This window comes from Cajanus cajan, chromosome 4 (assembly GCF_000230855.2).
Source record: "Cajanus cajan strain Asha chromosome 4, NIPB_CcT2T_4, whole genome shotgun sequence".
In the NCBI taxonomy this organism is placed as follows: domain Eukaryota; kingdom Viridiplantae; phylum Streptophyta; class Magnoliopsida; order Fabales; family Fabaceae; genus Cajanus; species Cajanus cajan.
This window is the reverse complement of record NC_138520.1, coordinates 72392518-72417132: the sequence shown is the minus strand read 5'-3', so window position 1 is coordinate 72417132 and position 24615 is coordinate 72392518. Positions and strand designations below refer to the sequence as shown.

Here is a 24615-nt window from a genome sequence, read left to right as displayed (position 1 = left end):
TTATAATACGTGTAATTCATTAGATAATTATTATAAAAATTAATAGAATTAACAAGTATTTCATTTCTGACTTAGATATAGAGTCACCTTAAATTATTTACATTATATAATTCTTGCCATGACACTCATTGACTAATCTTATTCTAATCACCCACAAAATAACATTTAAATTTTCAAACCTAGCTTACATATATGTTTTAGAAGTTGGGCCGGAAAACCCTTGAAAAAAACACTGATACACAGGAGATAAATTAATTATTTTATTACTGCTCATGTGACTTTTCTTTTTATTTCTTCTTATTCATTGTTATACGTAGTGAATATTATTATACAAGGTTTCTTTTATTTAATACAAATTACATTATAAATATAACTCATTCATACGGTAGATTTCATGCATAATAAATATAGACCAGTATCCGTACAAAAATGTATGTTTAAAAATACATATATTAAATTATACACAAGACTGCCATTCATGTCCACACGTGTTTATGCATATGAATAATTACTAGCTTAATCTTCCATTGAATATTAGAATACAGCAAAATCTAATCATAAAAAATAGTGCACGTACGTACTGTAAAAATGTCAAATTAATTTAATTATATATGATTTATATAATCATTATCCATCGAGATAATAATTAAGAAATTAAAAATAAAACTTTTTATCACAAAATACAATATTCAATATTATTAATATGCTCTTTATAATAAAGTATATTTATTTATTCATTTCTTAACTGTTAATTGAAGTCTTCTAAAAAACAAACTATTATTTGAAGTATTGATTTCACAGAATCATTTTTTTCAAAGGACATAAAAACGTAGCATCTTCTAGTAGTGAATACAATTTTTAACTAAAAAACAAACTCAGTTCATAATATCTAACTTTACACTATGAAAAAGTAAGGTATCACATATCACATCAGAAAATTTTTTTTCTTCATGAAACATTAAAGGCAAAGAAACACGTTAGCACTAGTGATTTTGTGCTGCAAGTCACATCTCAGAAATGCACCAGAATGAATGGATACACTGTATCACAACAATGCATTATTTTATCAACAAGGTTTAGTAACACCATAGATATCGTTGGATTTCTAAACATGATAAAAGGGGTTGATTTCTAATTATACAGACGAAAATATAAAAACTATTAAAAAGTAATACTCATTTAGATTATTTCTACATACTTGAAAAAAAATTACTCTCCGAATGAGAACGCATTATTTTTCAATTGCACGAGCAAATAGCAGTGTGTTTAGACTAGTGCATTAATTATGAAAAATGGTCCCCGTGAATCTTTTCATTAACCTTGAAGCAATTAATTTTATGATTCAACGATTTCAAGTGCCCTAGAATAGTAGAATATATTAGACGCGTCCCATTTCTATTGTGTGCGCGTGTATGTGCATATCACCCAGAAGAAAGAGAAAATTCAGAGTATAAATATAAGTTTAAGTATACTATAAATGTTCTCTCATCTCTATGCTATAAATGTTTTTTTTCTTCATTTTTGAGCTCTTCAAGAATTTGACCCTTCTTCTCCTCTTCTTCTTTTCTTTCTGGCCTCCTCATATAAACTAGTATATGCTGCTTCTTCTACATGCATAAACCGCTATTTATCTTCTTCTAAAGTTTACCTTAAGGGCTTAGGAGATCTTTGTGATCATTAATCATGGGGTCTATGAATTTGTTGGGGTTTTCTCTCTCTCCTCAAGAACACCCTTCGAGTCAAGATCACTCTCAAACGGCACCTTCTCGTTTTGGCTTCAACTCTGATGGAATCTCAAGCACTGATGTAGCAGGAGAATGCTTTGATCTCACTTCTGACTCAACTCCTCATTTACTCAATCTTCCTTCTTATGGCATATACGAAGCATTTCACAGAAACAATAATATTCACACCACTCAAGGTTTTTTTTTTTTTTTTTCACTTCTTCCCACACAGCTTTATAAACATATAGTATTATTTTTCTTGGAATCTCCCTAACTGCACCCTCATCAATATTCACAAACTAAACTAAGAAACCCAAAGGAGAAAAAGAGAAAATTATTCAATAAGATGTTCAAGCTTCTTCATTTTTCCCCCTTATTTTTCTACCAAGGGTTTTTTTTTTTTTTTTTTTTTTTTTTTTTTTGTGTAAGCCCTTGTGAGAAATGATATTTGATAGATATGTTTGTCATTAATATTGCTAGATCAAAGAGATACTTTAATTTCTGTTTTCTTCTAATCATTTTTGTTTCTCAGATTGGAAGGAGAACTACAACAGCCAAAACTTGCTATTGGGAACTTCATGCAACAACCAAAACATGAACCACAACCAACAACAGCAACAACAACAGCCAAAGCTTGAAAACTTCCTAGGTGGACACTCATTTGGTGATCATGAGCACCAAACATACGGTGGTAACTCAGCCACAACAGATTACATGTTTCCGGCTCAGCCGGTAGCGGCCAGTGGCGGTGGCAGTAGTGGTGGCGGCGGCAGTAGTGCGAACAATAGTAACTCGATAGGGTTGTCAATGATAAAGACATGGTTGAGGAACCAACCCCCACACTCAGAAAACAACAATGAAAGTGGTGGCAATAGCAAAAGTAGTGTGCAAACACTATCACTTTCCATGAGTACTGGTTCACAATCAAGCTCATCGTTGCCCCTTCTCACTGCTGGTGTGGATGGAGAGAGTTCTTCAGATAACAAACAACCACTAACCACAGTTGCACTTGATACCACACAAACTGGAGTCATTGAAACTGCACCCAGAAAATCCATCGACACGTTTGGACAAAGAACTTCTATATACCGTGGTGTAACAAGGTATTTTATTTTAAACCTATGAAAAGATATGCATGAATATTTATTATTTGTTATGTATGAATATGAGCCGTCACAAATCTTTCATTACTGCTTCACATCCCAGTTTTAAAAGTTCCTTTAGTCAGTTTCGTTGTTGTAACAAGTTTTTTTTTTTTTTTTTTTAATTTATTCTATTGATTTTTTAAAATAATTTGTGAGAATGATAATGAAATTAGTTTTTTTTTTCCTAATTGAAGGCATAGGTGGACAGGGAGGTATGAGGCTCACCTGTGGGATAATAGTTGTAGAAGAGAGGGACAAACTCGCAAAGGAAGGCAAGGTATGATATACAATGTTTATCTAATTTTATGCTTATTTTTTTTAGTTAATGTTCATTCTTTATACTTCCCCTTTTTCACGTTTGTGTGTTCATGACCAACTTATAATATTAATTAACTTGTGTTCTTCATCTCTACATCCATTATGGAATGATGGCTTTCTTCAACATACATGACCTTTCAGTTTACTTGGGTGAGTACAAAATATATATTTTTTTAAATTATATATTTTTTTTAGGCAAAAGTAAGAAGAAAACTTCAAATTTGTTCACATTGGTTATCATTTGTCGTCACTACTTGCAGGAGGTTATGACAAAGAAGAAAAGGCAGCTAGAGCCTACGATTTGGCAGCACTAAAATACTGGGGAACAACTACAACAACAAATTTTCCTGTAAGTTACCACTTTTATTTTATATTCTTTTCCTTTTATGCTCAATAAATTAAGGGTCGTGTTGCACGTATAGCCCTAGGCTAAGTTAGCCTTGGCATTAACAATGGTGAATATATAGGGAAGCTTCAATATATGGTGATCTACTACTAGAGAGCACATTGTATAGTTGGTGTCACTGTCAACGAAAAAGTTTCCATATTTGATGGGATGTGTCTCTTCGTAGAAGAAATTCTGTTATTTGTCTTATAATGCAAACAATGTATGTGTACGTGATCACTTGATGTAGTAGTTTTATGACATCGAATTCTTTATGTCTTCGTCAACAACCGATGCATTTTAGATTAGCCACTATGAGAAAGAGTTGGAAGAGATGAAGCACATGACTAGACAAGAGTACGTTGCGTCGTTGAGAAGGTATTTGCAAGTGCCACTTCTTATAATCTAAATATTAATTGGTTTATTTTTCTCAATTTTTTAAGAGATGAATTATTTATTGATAATATAAAATAAATTAATCACGGTGCCACAGGAAGAGTAGTGGGTTTTCTCGCGGTGCATCCATTTATCGAGGAGTAACGAGGTACGTTGACTAGACACTAATATACGTCTCTGATCAAAAAAGTCTATCGTTTATGTGAATACTGAATACCATGTTGGACATAAATTAATGATTCATGAATGTGCACTTGAAAAAGCTGAACTTTTAGAAGAATTAATCGTTTCTTAAAATAATTTAACATTGAAGATTTTTTTAAAGAAAAAATTGATCAGTGAATTTAGTGTTGCGTAGCCAATTATATAATTTGATTTGTGTTTGCTTGAGTAGATAAAATTTAGAGAAGAAAAATTCAAATAATGAATATTTATACTAGTTTTTTTTTAATTTAATTATTTCATTGCAGACACCATCAACATGGTAGATGGCAAGCAAGGATCGGAAGAGTTGCAGGCAACAAGGATCTCTACTTGGGAACTTTCAGTAAGCTAATATATTTAATCTTATGCACCGATAATCATTGGAGCAGATATGGCAGTCTCACTTACCTCATATTGTAACATGCTTAATTTTCTTTTAAATAATCAAAACATGTGTTCATCCAATTCAGTATATATGATTGTATATGTATGTCATAAACAAGCAAACAACAAAACGTTAAATAAACTATATCCGCATGTTTAGTTAAAATAAAATGAAAAGTTTGATAGGCAAAACAAAGATATATAAATAAACCTAAGTTCAAGACTAAAAGTTGTTCAAAGTGAAGAACAAATAGAACGTAAATAGTACAATATAAGATCCAACTACATGCGTAGTTACAAAGTAAATGTCAATGTTTGATAATTCAGAAGTAATTATTTTCAATGATATTCATCACTAATGAAACTAATGCTTCTATGCACTGCATGCATTTATTTATAACTAATTAATGAAAAACTGTTTACGCATTTTACTAATAATTAATTTTTCAGGCACTCAAGAGGAGGCAGCAGAGGCATATGATGTTGCAGCCATAAAATTCCGAGGACTGAGTGCAGTTACAAACTTTGATATGAGCAGATACGACGTTAAGAGCATTCTTGAGAGCACCACTTTGCCAATTGGTGGTGCTGCCAAGCGTTTGAAGGACATGGAGCAAGTGGAACTGGGTGTGGATGGCCATAGAGATCAAGAAGATCATAGCATTATGAACTCTCACATCACTCAAGGGATCAGTAACAACTATGGAGGAGCAACAACTTATCATAACTGGCACAATGCTCTTGCATTCCACCAACCTCAACCTTACACCACCATACATTACCCTTATGGACAGAGGCAATGGTGCAAGCAAGAACAACAAGACACTTCTGATGCCTCTCACCCTTTGTCTTATCCAGATGTTCATCAACTTCAGCTAGGGAATAACAGCACTCATAATTTCTTTCACTCAAATTCAGGGTTGCACCCTATGATGAGCATGGATTCTGCTTCCATTGACAATAGCTCTTCATCTAACTCGGTTGTTTATGATGGTTATGGAGGTGGTGGTGGTGGGGGATATGTGATTCCTATGGGAACTACTACTACTGTTGTTGCAAGTGATGGTGATCAAAGTCAAAGAAGCAATAATGGTTTTGGTGAGAATGAGATGAAGGCACTTGGTTATGAAAGTGTTTATGGTTCTAATGATGCTTATCATGCACATGCAAGGAACTTGTATTATCTTTCCCAACAGCAACCATCTTCTGTTGATGCTGTGAAGGCTAGTGCATATGATCAAGGTTCTTCATGCAACACTTGGGTTCCAACTGCTATTCCAACTCTTGCACCAAGGTCTACTAGCATGGCTCTTTGCCATGGTGCTCCACCCTTCTCTTTATTGCATGAATAGGTGGAAAATTAGGGAGAAGTAGAGTCACCAAGGTGTTCATGAAAAATTGAAAATGTTGCAGATATTGCTGACTATCTTTATCCTCTTATTAAGTTGCTAATTTGATAGTGTGCACTTTTGAAGATGAGGATATATAGGGTTTCTTTCACCATCTCTAACTTGCATAATCTTTATTAGGGTCTAAGTAATCTAGCCTCAAGTTTAGTCATGGCAGAACAATATATTTGCTGTGAATTTTGGGAATTAACTTCAAGAATATAATATGTGGACAGATCATTGGGAAGTTTTTTTTTTTTTTTTTTTTAACGGGTTTTGTAATTTTCGGAATAACAAAGATCATACAATAGATGGAGTTTTCCTCAATGTATATGTTTGCCGTTTATAATATTTCTTTAACTAGTTTCTTTCTGTGCATAATATGCATGGTTTAAGGTATTTGCTTTTCTGATTATTTATCTGCGATCACATAGTATTTTTTATGCGTACAGACAAATACTATACGGAGGATTCGGTTTTCAATGCTTGAATTGATGATACAATTAGGTTTCAGTTGTTAAATGAGTAACGATCAAAAGTGGAATATTTTGTACCTTAATTACTTACTAGCTAGGTATCAAGAACCGAAAGATTAATTTCTTAAATTTTAGCTTAAATATGTGTTCGATGACACTACAAAGATCTCAAATCTATAAATCGAATTGTGTTGAGTTGTGTAAGTTATTGTTTCATTATTCAAAATGAAAGGTCTGTCAAAAAAATCATGCAATTAGAATAAATCGATGATAACAGAATATTTTATACGTACACTTTATCGATCACTGGAAATTCATTTGAAGGTAATTTGTCTGCCAATATATAACTAGCTAATAATGCAATAGCAGCAATACTATTATTATATTATCATTTCTACTTTTTATTCCAGTAAGTGTAAATATAGTATGATATTTTTATGTATAATATCGGTAACGTTTACTCAAACAAATTTATCAAATCATTCATGAAGTGACAAATAACATTGACAGCTGAGATAAATGCCAAAGTTATGCATGTTGAATAGTGTTTTTACTTGTTTGTTTTTTACCTGATGTTTTACATCGCATGCATGTTCCATATACAGTTGAACCTTTTTAAAATAATGATATGATATGATTACTAGATAGTTAAATAATGACGTGATATTTTCCATTTACAACATATTAAAGTTGAACTTAACAGGTATGTATGATAAAATGTTTTATCTGATACATATATGGTTCATCGAAATAAACCGTAGAAAGAAATTAATGGCATGCTCCAAAAACAATGTTTCAATTATGCTACATTTAGCTAGCTAGGGCTGTTTGGTGGTGATCAATATCTTGTGTCTACTGATTCATTCAACGGGAAAACAACAAAGTGAATCTATTCTTTATTTTATGGAATTAATTTCCCCTTTTCACTCTGTTGTTTGTTTGTGATGAATATAAGAAATGAAGAAAAGCAATTAAGGGGTGTAAACCGATATTCATAGGAGAAATCAGCGGAGTACCCGTGCCTCCTCGGAAAGAAAACCAAATATTAATTTATTTATTTTATGATCTCTTCTCTCTGAGCATCTGCGATGCTTGGTTGCAGGATTGTTTTCACCCTTATCCATGCACAAAGAGATTTCCAAGAAAAGTGAACTTTGTTAAAGTCAGTCTTGTACCATGTAGTGGGTCTCAATCCTTTCCCTTACTTTTTCTTCCCATGCTTTATCTCTCCATTTATTACACCAACTTTTCATCCATTACAAATACTACTATTTATAATTAACATATGATGAAAATATGGCAGGTGTTAAATATTATGTTTTCATCTATTTAAAGTTTAATCCATCTTATTTTATTTAATAAAAAAGTTAAACTTTAATTTTTAAAAAATGTATTTATTTAAAAAATTAGATTTAGGTTTATAATTAAATTTGATAGAGTAATTTATTTATCTGTAATATATATATATTATTACTTAAATATATTTCTAATCTTTTATGATAAATTTATTTTTAGTTTTTTAAATTTTAAATTAATTTTTTTAGTCTTTAAAATTTTAAAAGATTTTGTTTCAATTTTTATACTTTAATTTTGTTAAAAATTTGTTAAATATTATTACATAAAATTTATCTATTGATATTTTTTATAATAAAAATATCATACTAAATATCGTTAATATTACATAATTATCTTAATTTATTATTTTTAAATATGTTATTAGTGATTTAAAAGATTAAAATAATATTTTTAAAATAAAAATTCTAGCAGTTTAAAATATTCACTTACTCTTCTCCTTCATATTGATAATTGGTTATTAGAATACTTCAAATTACTTATAAGAAATAATTATAAAGCTTTTTTTATTGGGATAAAAGTATAAAACTGTTTTTTTCATTACGGTCTATACACAAGTGTATTTTAATCTACATGATTATGTATGAGAGTTGTCCCTTTTAAGTTAGTTTTTATTTTTATTTTAAATTTTAAATTATAGTGATAATAATACTAGAGTAAACTCATTATTTATAATGCAAATAAAAAAAATGACTCACGTGTGTATTTAAAAATATTACTATTTACTTATTTAAAATTAAATATATTAGCACATTTAACATTGTTAATACAAAATAAGCTTTTAAATAGGATAATAGATAAGATCAAACTTTTAAAAAAGTCAAGCCAAAACTATAAAAAAAAAAATTATAATAATATGTTAGACTTAGACTTTAAATTTTTTTAAATAAGTCTAACTTATATATTCAAAATATGATTTAACTTGGTCTATTATCATCTCTATGTATAAGTAATACTACTAATGTTCAAGAAGATACATTTTATATTTTTATCAATCATATTATATTTATTTATAAAATAAATAACAAGTCGTTAAGTTGAGTTAAATTGGACATGATCACCTTAAATAGTATCTTTAACTTCAAATATTATAAATGAAAAAAATGTGATTAAAAAAAACTATTATTTACGAACACGTTAAAAAAAAGTCCTAATTGTAATTTGTTTTTGGGATATATATTTTTATGAGAGAAACATTATTTTTTGTTGTTTGGAAAATATTCACATACATTTTCATGTTGATATGATATTATTTATTTTATGACTAAGTCCTTATTAATATGCTTTTGATCATTACCAAAAAAGTCTTAAACTAATGAAATATGTGTGTATTTTACAAATTCATATTTTTTGCTTGTTCTAATAATATGAGATTTTATTTGCATTCCAACAATCGTTCTTTCAAACAAATGATCTAACCTCCCAATTAATGAAATCTATCTTGCATTGTATTTTTGTTGTTTACACTACAAAAAATTGTCATATAGTAATACTTATCTTATAGTAACACAATACTTGTCATTATCTTTCCTTACACTATAAATAAAACATATGTTGATATAAATGTCGAATCTCATTCAAAATCAATTAACACTAAATTTGTGTGTAATTATATATCAAATAGATTTATACCTACATATATTATATCTATAATGTCATTTTATGTCATTATATATAACATTTCTTGTAGTGTTGTTTGTATGAGCTGTGAAAATATATTTTTTTACTGAATCATCAGCTCTAGTACTATTGATTGCCATGTTTTTCCTCTTATTCTAATAATGTTAGACTTTTTTATATCCTAACATCTGTTGCATCTAAATTTGTATCTAATTAATTCTTACCTAAAAATGACAATCAGTCCAAGGAGGTTACATTAAAAAATTTCAAATATAAAATTTGAGGGTTTACTTAGTTTGAAATTTTCATATCACTCATGATGAGGTTAGAGTGTATTAACACAATTTAGAAACTCTAAATCTCTATCAAGCCATGATATCACCTACACTACTACATTTTAATTTTTTAGCAACGTTTTCCTATTCATGCTTATTAAAATGTTACTATATGTGTTGAAAGAAGAGGTTATTTTGCAATATTTTTTTGAAAAATCTTATTATAGATAGAGTAAATTTTTTTTATTTCAATATTATTCTTTTTATTTATTTTTAAAATCAAACTCTCATATCGAGTAAAAAAATGTCATATAAGTTATTTTGTAACATTTTTTTTGAAAAATGTTACTATGGATAAGTAACTTTTTTTTTTATCTCAATATTATTTTTTCTAATTGTTTCTAAAATCAAAGTCTCACATCAAGTAAAAAAAATATCACATAAAGAGTAAATGAATAATTCATAAAGAGTATATATAATCATATAATTATATTTAAAATAAATAAACTTTGATATTTAATATCTAATTAGTGATGATTAATTAAGCTTATCTTCAACTTTTTCTTAAAGAATTTGTAGTAGTTTAGGAGTCATAAAATATAATAATTGATAGCAACATCTATATTAAAACTAATTATTATTTTGTAATGTTAAAAAAACTTAACAGTATCATTAAAATATTACAAAAATATTACTTTGATAACATTTGAAAAATATTACCTAATTGAGTACAAATGTTATTAAATATTTTTAACAATATAGACAATATTATATAATATTTGATAATATGTTATAAAAATAAATTAATAATATTTATATATAATTAAATAACATTTTTTAAATAGTACTAATAAAGAGTGATGTTCAACACTTAGATCAGATCATTCTATCGTCCGACATCTACTCATAAGTTATTTTTCTTCTACCAAAATTGATCATATATAAAACTAGTGAATATTTTCTCCCAATTATAGAAACATGCTTAAAAAAATGTTGATACAAAATATTATTCGTATGCATTAATTAAAACCCATGCTGTTATTCTATGTAAAGTTTTGCAATGTATACATGATTGATAGTCACTAAGTGGGCCTAACAAGTTTTATCACCTGCTGACTCAATCCTTAGGTTTTGATGACCCCACTACCTTTAGTGGGGAAATGATGGGAACCACGAAATTAGGGGCCCGGAGGTTCCTATTTAACCTCTGAAGAACTTCCAAGCCACTATTATTTTAAGCTGTTTTCATACTTTTTGGGTATGGGATGATTTGTTGGACTTGAAACAATATGTAGTTAGTGATATCTTTAGCTTGAACTTTTGTCTTTTACTAAAAAGTAACTAAAATAATGTTAGTAACCCACCCCCCTCTCATGGCATATTTATTGATATACTTTTATTATTTGATAAATTATAGACGAGAAATGATGTAATTGAGAAATGTTTGTAATACATACGTTTTTTTATATATTAATCATTGTTGAATGAATTATATATACAGTGATCCAATTAAATAAGAAAAGAGATTTATATAACTTATTAATTTATACTTAATATTTGCCTCATAACAAAATATATGCTGAAAAAGAAAATTAATCCTTATATTCTCGATCCTCTTACCTTACCATTATGCCTAATTAACTTTAATGGTTGAAACTTGGAGGCCACATTTATTTGCTTTTGTTTTAAGTAACATAAGGGTATTTGAAGTTTATCGAAGAAATATTTGATAATTTTTTAATTAATTAATTCTATTAAATTTTACATTCAAGCTAGCATATAATTACACACATTATCTTTCAATGGAGCTTATGAAGTGTTTCAAGTTGTTTATTTAATTAAAAACCCTTTTCATGTTGGAAGAGAAGAGAAGAGATTATGGGATTTGGGTTTGGAATAGTCTAATATTAATAAATTGCATGCTTCATGCATGTGCGTCTGTGTCCAACTTCTCAAATAGAATCCTATCGTAAGCTAACAAGCTCTAGGAATGCTCATTCGTGTCTTTTCCTTTGGGACTTATATTACTTTATCAAATCCAATGCCCTAGCTTTGTGCTTGTGGAAACTCTGTTTGGGATTTAAACTTTTTTGACTTTGACTAGCTACCCTTCCTTGTACTATTAACATTCTTAATATAATAATAAATTATCAAGCATATGATAGAGATATCCTTAATAAACATTTCTTAATCAAATTCTTAATATTAAAAAAAAAATAATAATAAAAAAGCTCTTCTATCACCAGATTCAAATTTACTTCTTAGTTAATTCATCATATTTCATACGACTGAAATGTAGTCCATTTCCAAAATACATATGATATATATATATATATCCCTGAATATTTTTTGTGTGTGTTTGTGGGTTGATCTGTTTTATAATTTCTTTTTCAGATAAATTGAAATAAATCTTAGTAGATTATCAGACTAATAATAAATTCAACCTGCGTACATATCAATATAATCGAACTCGATAATTATAAAAAAATGATAAAAATGATAAATAAATTCAATTACTATATATGTGCAAGAAATTTTAGATCAACTAATTAAAATTTTCATTTTTTTTGTGTGAATAACGTGGCAGAGAACAAACTTATTTAACATTTGTACCAAACAGTTTAAATGTATGAACTATGACAAATGAAAAAAAATAAAATAAAATAATATATATATATATATATATATATATATATATATATATATAGTATTTTATAAAACTAGTAATGTTGTTTGAATCATAATAAATGATAGAATTCAGCAAACACTAGTGTATATGTAAAGTTATAGTACACATTCTCTGATCTATTTCAAACTATCAGTTGTTTTAGAAATTTTGTTTAAGTGAAACGAGAGACAATGTTAAAATAGAATACAAAGTTAATTTAGTCAAATATGATTATACTTTCTTAAATAAGATATTAATTATATAAAGATTTTAATTGTCATAGTGTAAAAATTTATACACTATCAATTAAAAAAAAATTCTTGACATCACTTTTGATAATCGTTATAAAAATGTTAAATTATCCTTTTATCATATTTTTTTAACCATAATTTTGGTTCCTCTATTTTAAATTAGAGATACTTAATTTCTTATTTTTAAAAATAAAAAATTTTGGTCCTACAATCAATTTAATATTCGTTAATAATTAATATTTAATGGTATATAGTCATCTATTACTACTTAAATCAAATGATATTTAAAGAGGTGACATTTAAGAATTAAAAATAAAAAATAATATATAAAAGACTTTCATTTTGTATTTATTTTTTGAGTGGTTAATATTTATTTTATTAATAAAAATCTCATGTACGTGTTTTTTCAATTTTAAATATTATGTTACTAAATGTTATGTTACTTAAATATAAAACATTAAAATTTAATGTTAATGTATATTAATTTGATGGAAGGATCAAAATTTCATATTTTTACAACTACGAAGATTAAATATCTTTATTTTAAAATAGAGGGACTAAAATTGTGAATCAACAAAAATAGAGAGATAAAAAGTACAATTTAACCTAATCAAAATTTTAAAAAATTATATACATAATACCCTATGATTAAATAACAATATAAAAAATATATGTTTTCAATGTATTCTAATTAAATTCTTATATAAAAAGACTCTGGCAAATTATGTTTCAAAATGGAGGTAATATGTTAATATATGCGTGTGATTAAAATAGCTAAACATATTTCTTTACTATAATGAATTAAGGGGGAGCATATCCATTAATTTTATATAATGAGAAGAAAGAGGGAGGGCGAAGGATTTTGTATAGTTGTATTCTTAAATTTATGTCTTTTACATTTTTTTTTCATAAACAATGTTGAGACATTATCTCAAAGGTAATAAATAAAGTTTAAATTGTTTTTGTATGACTTCTATTATTCGAATATTATTTTAATATTGTACTAGATTAATTTCTCATATTCTAAGATAAGTTTTATAATTATTAAATTTTAATTATGTCTTATATATATATATATATATATATATATATATATATATTTGAAAGCGGATTTATTTTTTTAAGAGATAAATTAAAATAAAAATAAATACTAACTAATGCTAGGATGCAATTAGAATAAATCAAGAAGCACTCCCAATAAACTCTGTATTAGCTCTATACCCTTCCTTGCCTTCATCTGATCCAATGGCAGGCCCATATTTACAACTTTGTATGATGATTCAATGAGACAAATAAAAAAAAAAAAAAAAAAGTTAGACCTCAAAACTTGTTGAGGGGAGTGCCTCACATGAACCAAATGCTAAAATAATTTTTTTTTGGGTGCTTAAATAAATTAATGCATAGTTTGTTGAGCTTGATCAATTTCTTATTCCCACTTCCAACAAGATATCCCAATCACTAATTAAGCTCCACATTGTCTAATCCTTGTCCTCTGAAGAATACCACAATCAACCTCGCTAGGAAAAAAATTGCAGCAGTTCCCAAAAAGTTTCAGATTAGTAATTCAGCTAAACAAATAGGTTAAGCATTTTTTTTTTTCATCTTCATGTAATTACGTGCGCTACAAATGCAAAATATTTATCTACTTGATCAACAATTTATTTCTATTATAAAATTTGATTGATCATCATTAATATTGTCTTTACTTTTTTAATTATTTTTTTATCCACAAAACTCTAATATGAGATTTTATTTGAAAATTTCAAACTCAACTCCAATCGAACTAGATAATTTTGTTTCATTTTGTACTCAAGTAATGCATGCATTGAATATTTCTTTCTGCCTTCGGCTCCAAATAAGATGTACACAAGCACAAGATCCATTAAGACACATTGACCAACACCAACACGCAACAATGTCCTCTTTACTCCACTTCAAGCATGCACACATTACTTTTGTCACAAATTAAATAATGAATTAAGCGTTCTACCTCTTTGTCTTCTAAAATACTTGGATATATTCATGTTTAAGTTAAATGAATTTAACTACTTTACAGCACGCATTAGAAAATTTTCAGAACAAAAGTTAAAATCTCAAAGACAAGTTATATTACCAACACTACGAAGTTAGTTTCCCATAACTAGCGAATCATGGTATGAAATTTTATTGGAAAAGATGTCCACATCGATTATGTTCCACCATGTTTCAAGCAAAATTTTCGGATGAAGATTGTCTATGGCCAAATACTAAAAAGGCAAATTATATTATCCACGAATATGTATATTTAACTACTGAATAGTGATTTTCTTTAAGAAAAAAATACATTGTAATTAATTCATAACATAATGATTAATTTGAAGAAGAAAAAAAAAATCAAAAGGTATTTTTTAAGTTTAAATGCATTTTTGGTCCCTTCAATAAAGCAATGTGTACGTTTCATCATACTATATTATTAGATTACCATAATTAAGAAGGATTGAATGTAGCAAAATAGTATACATTTCATCATAAAGGTCAATCTCCACATGTCATAGGAGAGTGATCATCATGGTTTGAAAAATAGGTGGGAGTGTTCCTCGAGCCTTCATTAGGACTTTCAATTTAAAGATAGTTTTGACCGATTCATCAATTGATCATCTAAATAAAGTAGACTTCAAAAGACTAAATGGGTTACCTATTAGCATGAAATTTTTCACGAGGAATCTTCCTAGGATCTGAACAATGGATGAAATTTCTCCATCTCTATTAGCAACATAGAACATCAGGAGAGATATACTGGTAATGGTAGATCTAAATACAGAGTGATTTTTGCAATCTATAAATGATTTGGTGGTGTAAGGTGGCTCGCTGAAATGGCTTTAGGTGCTTGATTTGCTCTAGAAAGTTTAACTTGAACTTGAAATGTAGAGGATGTAGTTTGGGAAAATGGCCAAGGCTACACTTGGAGCATAGAGTAGTTACAACAGTCCCGGCCCAATCAAAAAGCATTTTTATAATGGATGCATAGTGTATTTGGATTCCAAATACAATAGTAGTTAGAGTCTATCAGAGCAACTTTGGCAAGTACACAATTACCTTTTCTCCCATATGAAGGGGAAAAAATTAGTTTTATGGCACCAAAGTGATCAGTTGTATAACCCGTTGCCTTCCAATAGTTTATGTGTTTGAAGGGTTTCTAGATCTACATACTATTCTTGGCTAGTAACAAGAAAATTATATTGATCCAATCTTGAGGATGGGACCTGTTATTCAATTTCACATTTGGTTTATTGGTAGCAATCAAACAAAAAATAAAATAGGTTTAAGGATATTCGTCTTCTAAAGACAGTATAAGCGCTAAAACGAATTGAATTAGTGTTATATACTTAGGGATGGCAACGGGGCGGGGCGGGTACAGGTTTCATGATACCTGTCCCCGTCCCCGCGAGCCAAACTCATTCCCGTCCCCGTACCCGTACCCGCCGAGTATGTGATTTTCATCCCCATCCCCGTCTCCGTCAGGTATCGGGTATACCCGATACCCGTACTAGTCAAATTTTTTATTTTTATTTTTTTAAAAAAAATAATATTTTTAAATTATTTTTTTAATTATATTATAATTATAATTAGGTTATTTTTTTTATCTCATATTATAATAAATAATCACACATAAAAAAATATTAAAATTCTTTAATATAATTAATTTGAAAGTGAGTATTAAATTAAAAATGGAAACGGGAACAAGTACAGGTACGGGTACGGGTACAGGGCGGGTAAGTACATACCTGTACCCGTACCCAATTTAATATATCGAGGTTTTACTCGTATCCGGTCAAACCGGGTATTCTCCGTCAAAGTCGGGACGAGTTCGGGTATTACCCGCAAGTACGGGTATATTTGCCATCCCTATATATACTCTTGCATCATCATGAGCGAAATAGTATTTTATATAAATTTTCTATATCAGTAGTTTTTGAACATGACTACGCAATGAGGGAAAAAAATTAATAAAATAGGCTATATTGACATGGTAAGGTTTTAATTTAGCTTAACAAGCTAAAGTAAATTGCATGTACAGTTGAGTTACAAAAATAAACTTTCTAATTAATCAAACCTAATATACATTCTTACCGAACTAAGCTTAAATTAACTCAATTCTTTTTCTCCCCTTAGTAAAAACTAAAAAAAAAGCATGTTAAAGTAACATATCATCACAACCTTATGTCAAAATTGGAATTTTAGAGCTTGAGTTCTTTTTTCGAAAATAAATAAATAAATAGAATTTTCTTTTTAACATGTTGCGGGCAAAGAGATCTAATAAGAGTGCTTTTATAACTGCAAAACGATTGATAAAATATGAGTACTTGTTAAGAAGTCACTCACGGCCAAACGCCTTGGAGATGTAATTGAAAGATGCAATTTACTTTCTAACAACCAAATATAGTACAAGACCCAATAATGAAGTCTATAACATATAGTACATAATAAAATTACATTACACCCAGGTAATTTTTGATTACCTGAAGATACGCCAAATTATTTATTGCGCATACAACTACCTTGGGTCTTTCTAAGCTGCTCATCTTTTTTCTTAAAAAAAGAAAAGAGAAGCATGGGATGACATTTTCTTATGGTCAATGTGGAATGAAAATGGCAAGTTTACAGAACCACAGGCTTGATTGGATAAGCATCTGCCACTTTAGATGTTTTAGATTGTTTGCCATCCATTGGCTCAACACCCAACCATTTTTGAATATATTGAAATACTGTTTCATCTCGTAATATTCCACGGTGAGAAGCAGTAACTCCTACTCTTTCAGTGGCTTCAAGTCCATCAGCCTGTAATAGACAAAAAGAACCCCACAAATTAATAATAAAACTATCATAATTAATTTTGCCTAAATGTCACTTTTATAGAATAAGCAATTGCTATCACAAGATAAATTTGGAAGCACTATATTAAGAAAGTATGACGTAGTTCAAACACCAAACAAATGGCCTTCTAATTAGATAACTTCCACATGCATCTATCTTCAAAAGCCAGCAAATAATTGCATTTAAGACATTACAGCTCTGCCCTAAGAAGCTTTTGAAAATTTCAACATGGCTACAGCTAAGTGTTAATGTGTTATACAGAACACAGAAAGATCAGAGTACCTTGGCAGATTCGGTAGGAACTGTTCCATCTCCGTCAACATAAGAATATTGTGGCTGAAAACAAACAGGAGAAAATTTCACATCGAGTAGAATAAGAAGTTTCATGTGGTACTTAAGTCATGTTGCCCTTGTACCTAATGGACTAGTTTTTGGGGTTAGGTTTTAAGTTCTAACAGATAACTCATGAGTCATGACCTGAATTAATAGTGCTCAATAAAATTAGATCTGCAATCATTTGTAAATTTGATTATTTTTTTTTATAATAAAGTCATAAATGTTCTTGTTAATATTTTTATTTTTACATTAAGTAGAAGAAGCCCTAATTCCCAAGACCAAGAATGGTTTTAAGTTCAAATTTACAATACAGGATTTGCTGGTCTCAAGTTTAGAATGAGGGAAAATTCTAGCCTCTCGGTAGAGATATCAAATGACACAGTATCAATGAAATAATTTTAAAAAATGAAGATAGAAGAGTCTCATTAGTGGCCTTAATCTTTGGCATGTAAGAGACTTAAGTAACTCACCATTGTGTGGCATATTTCAGATAAGTCCTCTATTGGAGATTTTTCAGAACCATAACTGCATTAAGCATGGACATCAGGACACATCAGAAGCAGAAAAAGCAGAGAAACTTTTGAATATCGAGAAGTGGAAATTGCATTTAAACTCTCATGAGGATAAGATTATCCTTCTTTTGTATCACATTTGTATGCCAATGATATGATTCTACTTATGTAGACCAAAGATTATGAAAAAAGGTTTTAAAGTTTAAATAAAAATATATCAGATAATAGGAAAAGTTCAGAATATAAGAAACTGATTATGGGGCATTGTAAAATTCAAATCAAAGTTATAAGGAGGATAAACATCCCAATATCAATTTTGTAAGGAGATGGGTTTCTACCAAACTTTCCCATCTCTCAACCTAAATTAATACTACTGGTTTATAGATGTATTTTTTTTTTCCCAAGAGAAATTTAGTCACATACCAAACATCAAAAGGTGTGTCCATTGATGTCCCATAAATGTTATAGAAGCAGACTCCATCTGGCAGTTTAGCTTTTTCTATGAGTTGACGTGTTTCAACAGCCCATTCAAGGATATCATGGTTAAAGGGCAGTGATATCATTTTCCCGTTATAATTTAGCTGCAAAAAAATAACACCCATAAGTCCTTCATAAAAGTAAATAGGACTATAGAAAAATTGCCTGAGAAATCATTTTTGTTTTAATTAGAAAAAGAAAGATAACGTGTTATATTGCATGGTTTTCATGACTAACAAATCATTTGTTTGGTATTAGAGATTAAATTTGCATAGCGACATTTGCCTTAATAAGCAAAAGACTTCATGCAAACTTCAGATCTTCTTTTATTAAAGAGAGGTCCCTTGAGCTACAACCAGTGTCCAGAGAACAAGACCAGACCAAATCAACCAGTTTGCCTGATTGAACCTGGAACTGATCCAAGCTTTGTTCAGTTCTTATCTAATAACCACAATTGGTCATAACTGGTCAAAGACTATGCAAGTCAGCTGGTTTTGTGAGAACCAGTCAAACCAACTGCAGAGCCTAGGTGGGTCAACCAGTTTACATCTGTGACATGACAACTCATTACGTGCCATGTCACATATGGTTAGGAGTCTAACCCAAGAACTTGACATGCAAGGCAAAGGGTAGGCCTCGGCTTGCAAGAGGAAAACACACAAAAATTATTTTATGAAATTCAACTACAATAATAATAGAATTACCATATGAATGTAAATTAAACTTTTAGAATATTGTCATTCAAAAAATAAAAATGATATACCTTTAATGATTTAACAGAACTTTAATAATACGGATATATTTTGAATTCAATAGTGTTTATATTATATTATAATTTACTTATCTATTTTACCAGTATTATATTTTAATTATTGATTGTATATTATTTGCTAAAATTTCAAGTATGCTCCTATATATGTCAACAAATTACTTGGTAATCATACAAGAAAAATCAAAGCTTCATCATAAAAATCCTTTAACATTTTAAAGCATATATGTTCACACATCTTACATTCATCAACCCAAAGAAAAGCTCAAATAGATTACCTCATTGTTCCTTAGTGCTTCTTCAAATAAAGAGATACTCTGGGTTGGTCCATAAGATTCCAAACTGATGTTATTGTCCCCGTCCTTGGTATACTTTCTCCAAACTAGAATTTCTGGCTGCTTTTTCCATTCATAATCCGGATTTGCCAACATCTCATAAATTGATGGACACTCCACTAGCTAATGTGGTAAGAAAGATCATTCCAAAAAACTTAGTGGATTTACAACACGTTACAAAAAAGAGTATGAAAAATGTGACCGTTCTCAAAGGAATGAATTGGACTACAACCAAGCTTTGGATCTCAAAAACTAGTGAACATGAGCTGCAGTGCAGACATCAGTGAATAAGCGTAATGGCCAGAGAGGTTCAGCATTGTGAAGCCTTCAATTGCTAAGTTGGAATGAGTAGTTGAAGAGAGAAGCTGTCAGAGAAAGTTTAAGAGTGTACTCATTGTCATTCTGTTCTGTATGCAGCTCATATACACTAGTTCCAAAGGATTCAAAGCTCAGTCACCACCCAACTCATTCCTTTGAAAAGCCAGTTCATTTGAACTGGACCTTGGTCGCTGCCTTTGCAATGATGCCATGATTTAAATTTTTGAAAGTGCAATGGAAATTTTTCCTTGGAAATATGTTGTCCAATGGCCAATATTGAATTCAAAGATGCAGATGGAACTAATTAATTGAGAAAGAGAATTTACCAATTGATGCATAGTCCACCTTTTCACAAAAAAATAGCTTTGAAAGCCATCGACAAACTCTAATCCAGTTAATAAAGAATCATTGATGCACCCTGGGGCTCCTGTTCACGTGGAATTCATATTCAAGCATGGATGGTTAAGACATCTGGGAAAATGGAAAAGAAGAGTATAAAGGAAAAATATCCTAACACCTTTACATTTGTGATATGGTGCAGCAGGAATTTTTTAATATGGTTATAGACATCAATATATTTATATAGTAGGGTCCATAGTTAAAAAAACACTACAAGTAAGAAGACTTGTTACTCTTAGTAACCAAATGTCGGAAGCCAATTATGGCTTGGTATTCATTTCCATCCAGTATGTGGGAAAATGTCAGAAACAAATTAAGTCCCTTTCAAAGAACAGATAGAGATAGATAAAATTATGAACATGAGAGGGAAAATGCAAATCAAATTAATGAGAAGAAAAACTTCCATTTGAATATGAAGAGTAGATAATTAGTCTTAGTAGTTTCTCTCACAAATTTATAGAATAGCATGGTTGTCCATAAATTACATACGATTAAGAATTTATTTCAAATTCATCTTCTGAGTTTCACATGGCTATCACGAAGGGCAAGTTTATATTCAGCAAACTTGATGTTTTTAAATTTTCTTTCATAGACCAATACAATTGACCATTGATTACCCCTCTGCATACCAGAAAGGGTAGGTCAAACAAGAGGAAAACACACACAAACAGAGGAATCACCTTGAAATGGGCAAGCCAAGCAAATCCACTTATTCACATATTTCGTAAACACCTGCCAAGGAACAATGTAAACAGCCACTAGTTAAGCTATAACTTCCTTCCCTATAGACTGTAGAAAAGCACAAGCATTGCAAGTAGTCATGGAGAAAAACTATGCGCACATCATTGTGAAGCGACATGAAACATGAGATCATAATTCCTCCCATGGAATGCGAAATTAAATTGACTTTTCTTCCCCCAGAAGCTTTGTGAGCAGTTTCCAACTTGTGTTTTAGACCTTCCATTAACTTATCAATCCTACCATCAACAACAATAACAATAAGCGCATAGTTTGGACTTAGACACTGTTTAGATAAATTTCTTCATAAACACTCATGAGAGAAGAAAATAAAATGGCAAAATGAATTAAGTTTCTCTCATAAATTAAAATCAAAATATGCACATTAGCTTTTGAAGAAATTAAATGGGTGTATAAATCCTATCTAGTACTGGAAATTTCTGGTAAGAGAGAGATGCACACCAAATAAGCATGAGTTTATTTATTTTTAACCATTTAACATATTTGCGTGTCTCTCCCCAAAAACAAATTTCCGGTATGAGATAGGATCCACACTCAAATCAAATAAGAGAGTTTTTATAAAAGGTGACTACACAAGTTGATTTTAACTAACGAGAAAAACGCAATTTATTTAACCTTCTTATTTTCTTTTCTTATAAATGCTTATAGATAAGTTTATCCTATATCCAAACACGACCTTACTTTTACTTCACAGACTCACTGAATGAAGTCTATAATTTACAACAATAGTACCTATTGCTCTGCCGGAAATCATATCCGTAACCAAAGAGCGTGGTTCCCTTCTTGTAACCGCATCCAACAAGCATCTCAATCATGTCATGAAAGTGATACACCTCTGTCAAATGTATACATTTCGTAAACTGCCACAAAACACAAGAAGAACACCGTATAAGTAAACAGCACCAAGTATGAAGTTCATAAGCACAGTAACCGTTTGAAACCGGTGACTCACCCACGAGGGATCCAAAATATCGATGGCGTAGAGGCCGTAATCGTCATCAGGGACCACAATTTCAGACTTGGTGTCCAACGTCTCAGTGTAACCTGCAAGTTCGAAGAACGACGATTCAACTGAAAACTTAGAAATGCACAGGAAGTGGTAGTAGTAGTAGTTGTGGACTGTGGTGGTGGAAACAGTAATACCTGTTTGGGGATTGTAAAGGGACCAAATCTTCTTCCGGAACTCGACGTCAGCGAGGAGGAGCCTGACCCAAACCCGAGTGGTGAGCCCGAATTTCTTGGGCTTGGAGTTCACAATGGAGCCGCCCATACCCGAGACCAGCAGAACCGGGTCGCGATCCACAGAAGCATCGTCGGATCCAAAGCAGGGACAAAAACGCATCGCTGCACTGCGTTTCGTTGCTTTGTTTTTCTTCCGGTGAGGGATTGCAACTACCACTCAGCGAGCGTTACTCTATTACTTGAGTTGAGCAAGGACCGTGTATTTATTATATATTATTATTATTATTATTGGTTGGTACTTTAGAGTTTGTAGAGCTAATAAATGTGAATTATGTATATGATGGTTTTCTCTGGTCTCGCACGTTTTGTCACTTTGCTTTCCGCAGAGTCGCAATTGACATTGGATTCTGAAGGAACAGAATGCTCCACTGCGTGTACTCTCCATCCATCTGGTGATCCATTTTTGCAACCGCACCCTCCTTCCTTGGTTTATTTGCTGTACGCTACTTGAGGACCCAAAATTTACAACTTCATTCCCTAATAAAAAATTATTACACGCCCTTACTTCACCCACAATACTTTATCACAAGTCAACTACACTACATGTGTACATATGCCTCGTGTATATATTTTCGTATCACATCACATGGGACTTACTTATAGAAACTATTATTATTAGCAGACATGAAACAAAAGTGAGGAAGTTGTGGGAAGCTCCGAAATAAGGAAAACAAAATTGTTGTTGAGATTAGAGCGATAATAATGTCAAATTGAGGAATCAATGTTATAATATATGATATTGCTTTGAGTTGAAGATAAATAATTAAGTAGGTAGACACGTGCTTTCCCAAAACGAAAAACAAATGCAGGCACGTGTTTGGTCGTAGGGTAGTAGAAAATTGGTGTACGGTACCTAAATGTGCACGCATCTAAAAGGTGGTATATCCTTTAGGTTTGAACAATGCCACAGCGTGGGTGATATCAACAGATTTTCCGGAATATTCCTAAATCTTATCACATTTCTCTTCATTAATAAACAACAAAGACCAAATAAACAACAAAATTATATATATATATATATAGGGATGACAAACATGTCCGCACTCGCGGGTATTGGTCTGTTACGGATAATAAATAGATAGGTTAATTGGGTACTCACGGATAATGGGGACGAATAATTTTTTACCTGTTTATAAATGAGGTGGAGCAGGTATGATGATATTCATACCCACAGGTACCCATTTAATAATATTTCTTAAATATATTAATTATTCTTGTACCACATAACACTAAAACTACACTCTCTCATCTTATTTTCTTACAAAAGTGAGGTTGATGAAGTTACCAACATGGGTTAAGCATGTTATAGAATTATGTTAGATGTAATTTGATTAATTTTCTAGCTTTGATTAGACCAATAAAATTTATGTATTTTAAGTTGTTTACTTTCGTTTGAAATTATGAGATTGAATTATTGTAGTTTTGTGATGAGACTTTAACTTAGTTGTGAGATTGATGTATTTTAAGTTATTGATTATCTTGCATTTTTATTTTATTATTTCAACAAAATTAACGTTAAATACAAGTTTAAAATTAACATTCAATTTTTATTTTTAATATTTCAATGACATTAAATATAAACTTAAAATTATTTGTAACATTTTTTTAATTTCTTAAAAAATTTATAAATATTCATAGATATTCGTGGGTATTCAAGAAATTCATGAATACCCGCTTAATAGATACTTGTGCGGATATGAGACCAATTTTCATCCAGCGAGACGGAGACGGGTTTATTATTACCCGCCCCCATGGGCCCCATTGCCATCCCTATATATATTCACCAACTTTGTTCCATAAAAGATTTGATATTCCTATCACTCCTGAAATTAATATGAATTAAATATTATATTAATTTTAATAATACTTTTGAAATTGTTTCAAATATTAAAAGAAGTACATTTTACCTTTGTATTTATTAAATTTATAATATTGGATAAATAATACAACAGAACCATTAAAGATATATAGAATCTTTTTTAAGTAATTGATCAAAATTGTCACTTGTAAATATAGATATAATAATT

At 30.2% G+C, this 24615-nt stretch overlaps 2 protein-coding genes across 2 annotated transcripts; one reads left to right on the top strand and one right to left on the bottom strand.

The window, feature by feature from the left end:
* The first annotated feature begins 1453 nt into the window (after nucleotides 1-1453).
* LOC109802918 (AP2-like ethylene-responsive transcription factor BBM) lies at nucleotides 1454-6295 on the top strand. Its single transcript, XM_083073002.1, has 9 exons — nucleotides 1454-1921; nucleotides 2257-2827; nucleotides 3064-3146; nucleotides 3329-3337; nucleotides 3448-3536; nucleotides 3877-3950; nucleotides 4066-4116; nucleotides 4439-4515; nucleotides 5007-6295. Exons 1-9 carry the CDS (start codon nucleotides 1684-1686, stop codon nucleotides 5906-5908), a joined length of 2094 nt encoding a protein of 697 aa, XP_082929128.1. The 5' UTR covers nucleotides 1454-1683; the 3' UTR covers nucleotides 5909-6295.
* Nucleotides 6296-16945: 10650 nt separating this feature from the next.
* Nucleotides 16946-23237, bottom strand: LCAT3 (lecithin:cholesterol acyltransferase 3). Its single transcript, XM_020363945.3, has 11 exons — nucleotides 22490-23237; nucleotides 22299-22390; nucleotides 22079-22206; nucleotides 21429-21564; nucleotides 21268-21319; nucleotides 20515-20615; nucleotides 19814-19993; nucleotides 18713-18870; nucleotides 18248-18302; nucleotides 17724-17777; nucleotides 16946-17405 (listed from the first exon to the last, which is right to left on the bottom strand). Exons 1-11 carry the CDS (start codon nucleotides 22686-22688, stop codon nucleotides 17226-17228), a joined length of 1335 nt encoding a protein of 444 aa, XP_020219534.1. The 5' UTR covers nucleotides 22689-23237; the 3' UTR covers nucleotides 16946-17225.
* Nucleotides 23238-24615: the final 1378 nt, after the last annotated feature.

Bases quoted from the DNA above. Each gene is read 5' to 3' on its own strand.
- LOC109802918 (XM_083073002.1), top strand. From the start codon at position 1,684: ATGGGGTCTATGAATTTGTTGGGGTTTTCTCTCTCTCCTCAAGAACAC. The intron at 3,537-3,876 runs GTAAGTTACCAC...GATGCATTTTAG, and splicing joins CTACAACAACAAATTTTCCT to ATTAGCCACTATGAGAAAGA. The intron at 3,951-4,065 runs GTATTTGCAAGT...ACGGTGCCACAG, and splicing joins TACGTTGCGTCGTTGAGAAG to GAAGAGTAGTGGGTTTTCTC.
- LCAT3 (XM_020363945.3), bottom strand. From the start codon at position 22,688: ATGCGTTTTTGTCCCTGCTTTGGATCCGACGATGCTTCTGTGGATCGC. The intron at 21,565-22,078 runs GTACTATTGTTG...TGTTGATGGTAG, and splicing joins GATTTCCGGCAGAGCAATAG to GATTGATAAGTTAATGGAAG. The intron at 18,303-18,712 runs GTATGTGACTAA...TGCTTAATGCAG, and splicing joins GACACACCTTTTGATGTTTG to TTATGGTTCTGAAAAATCTC.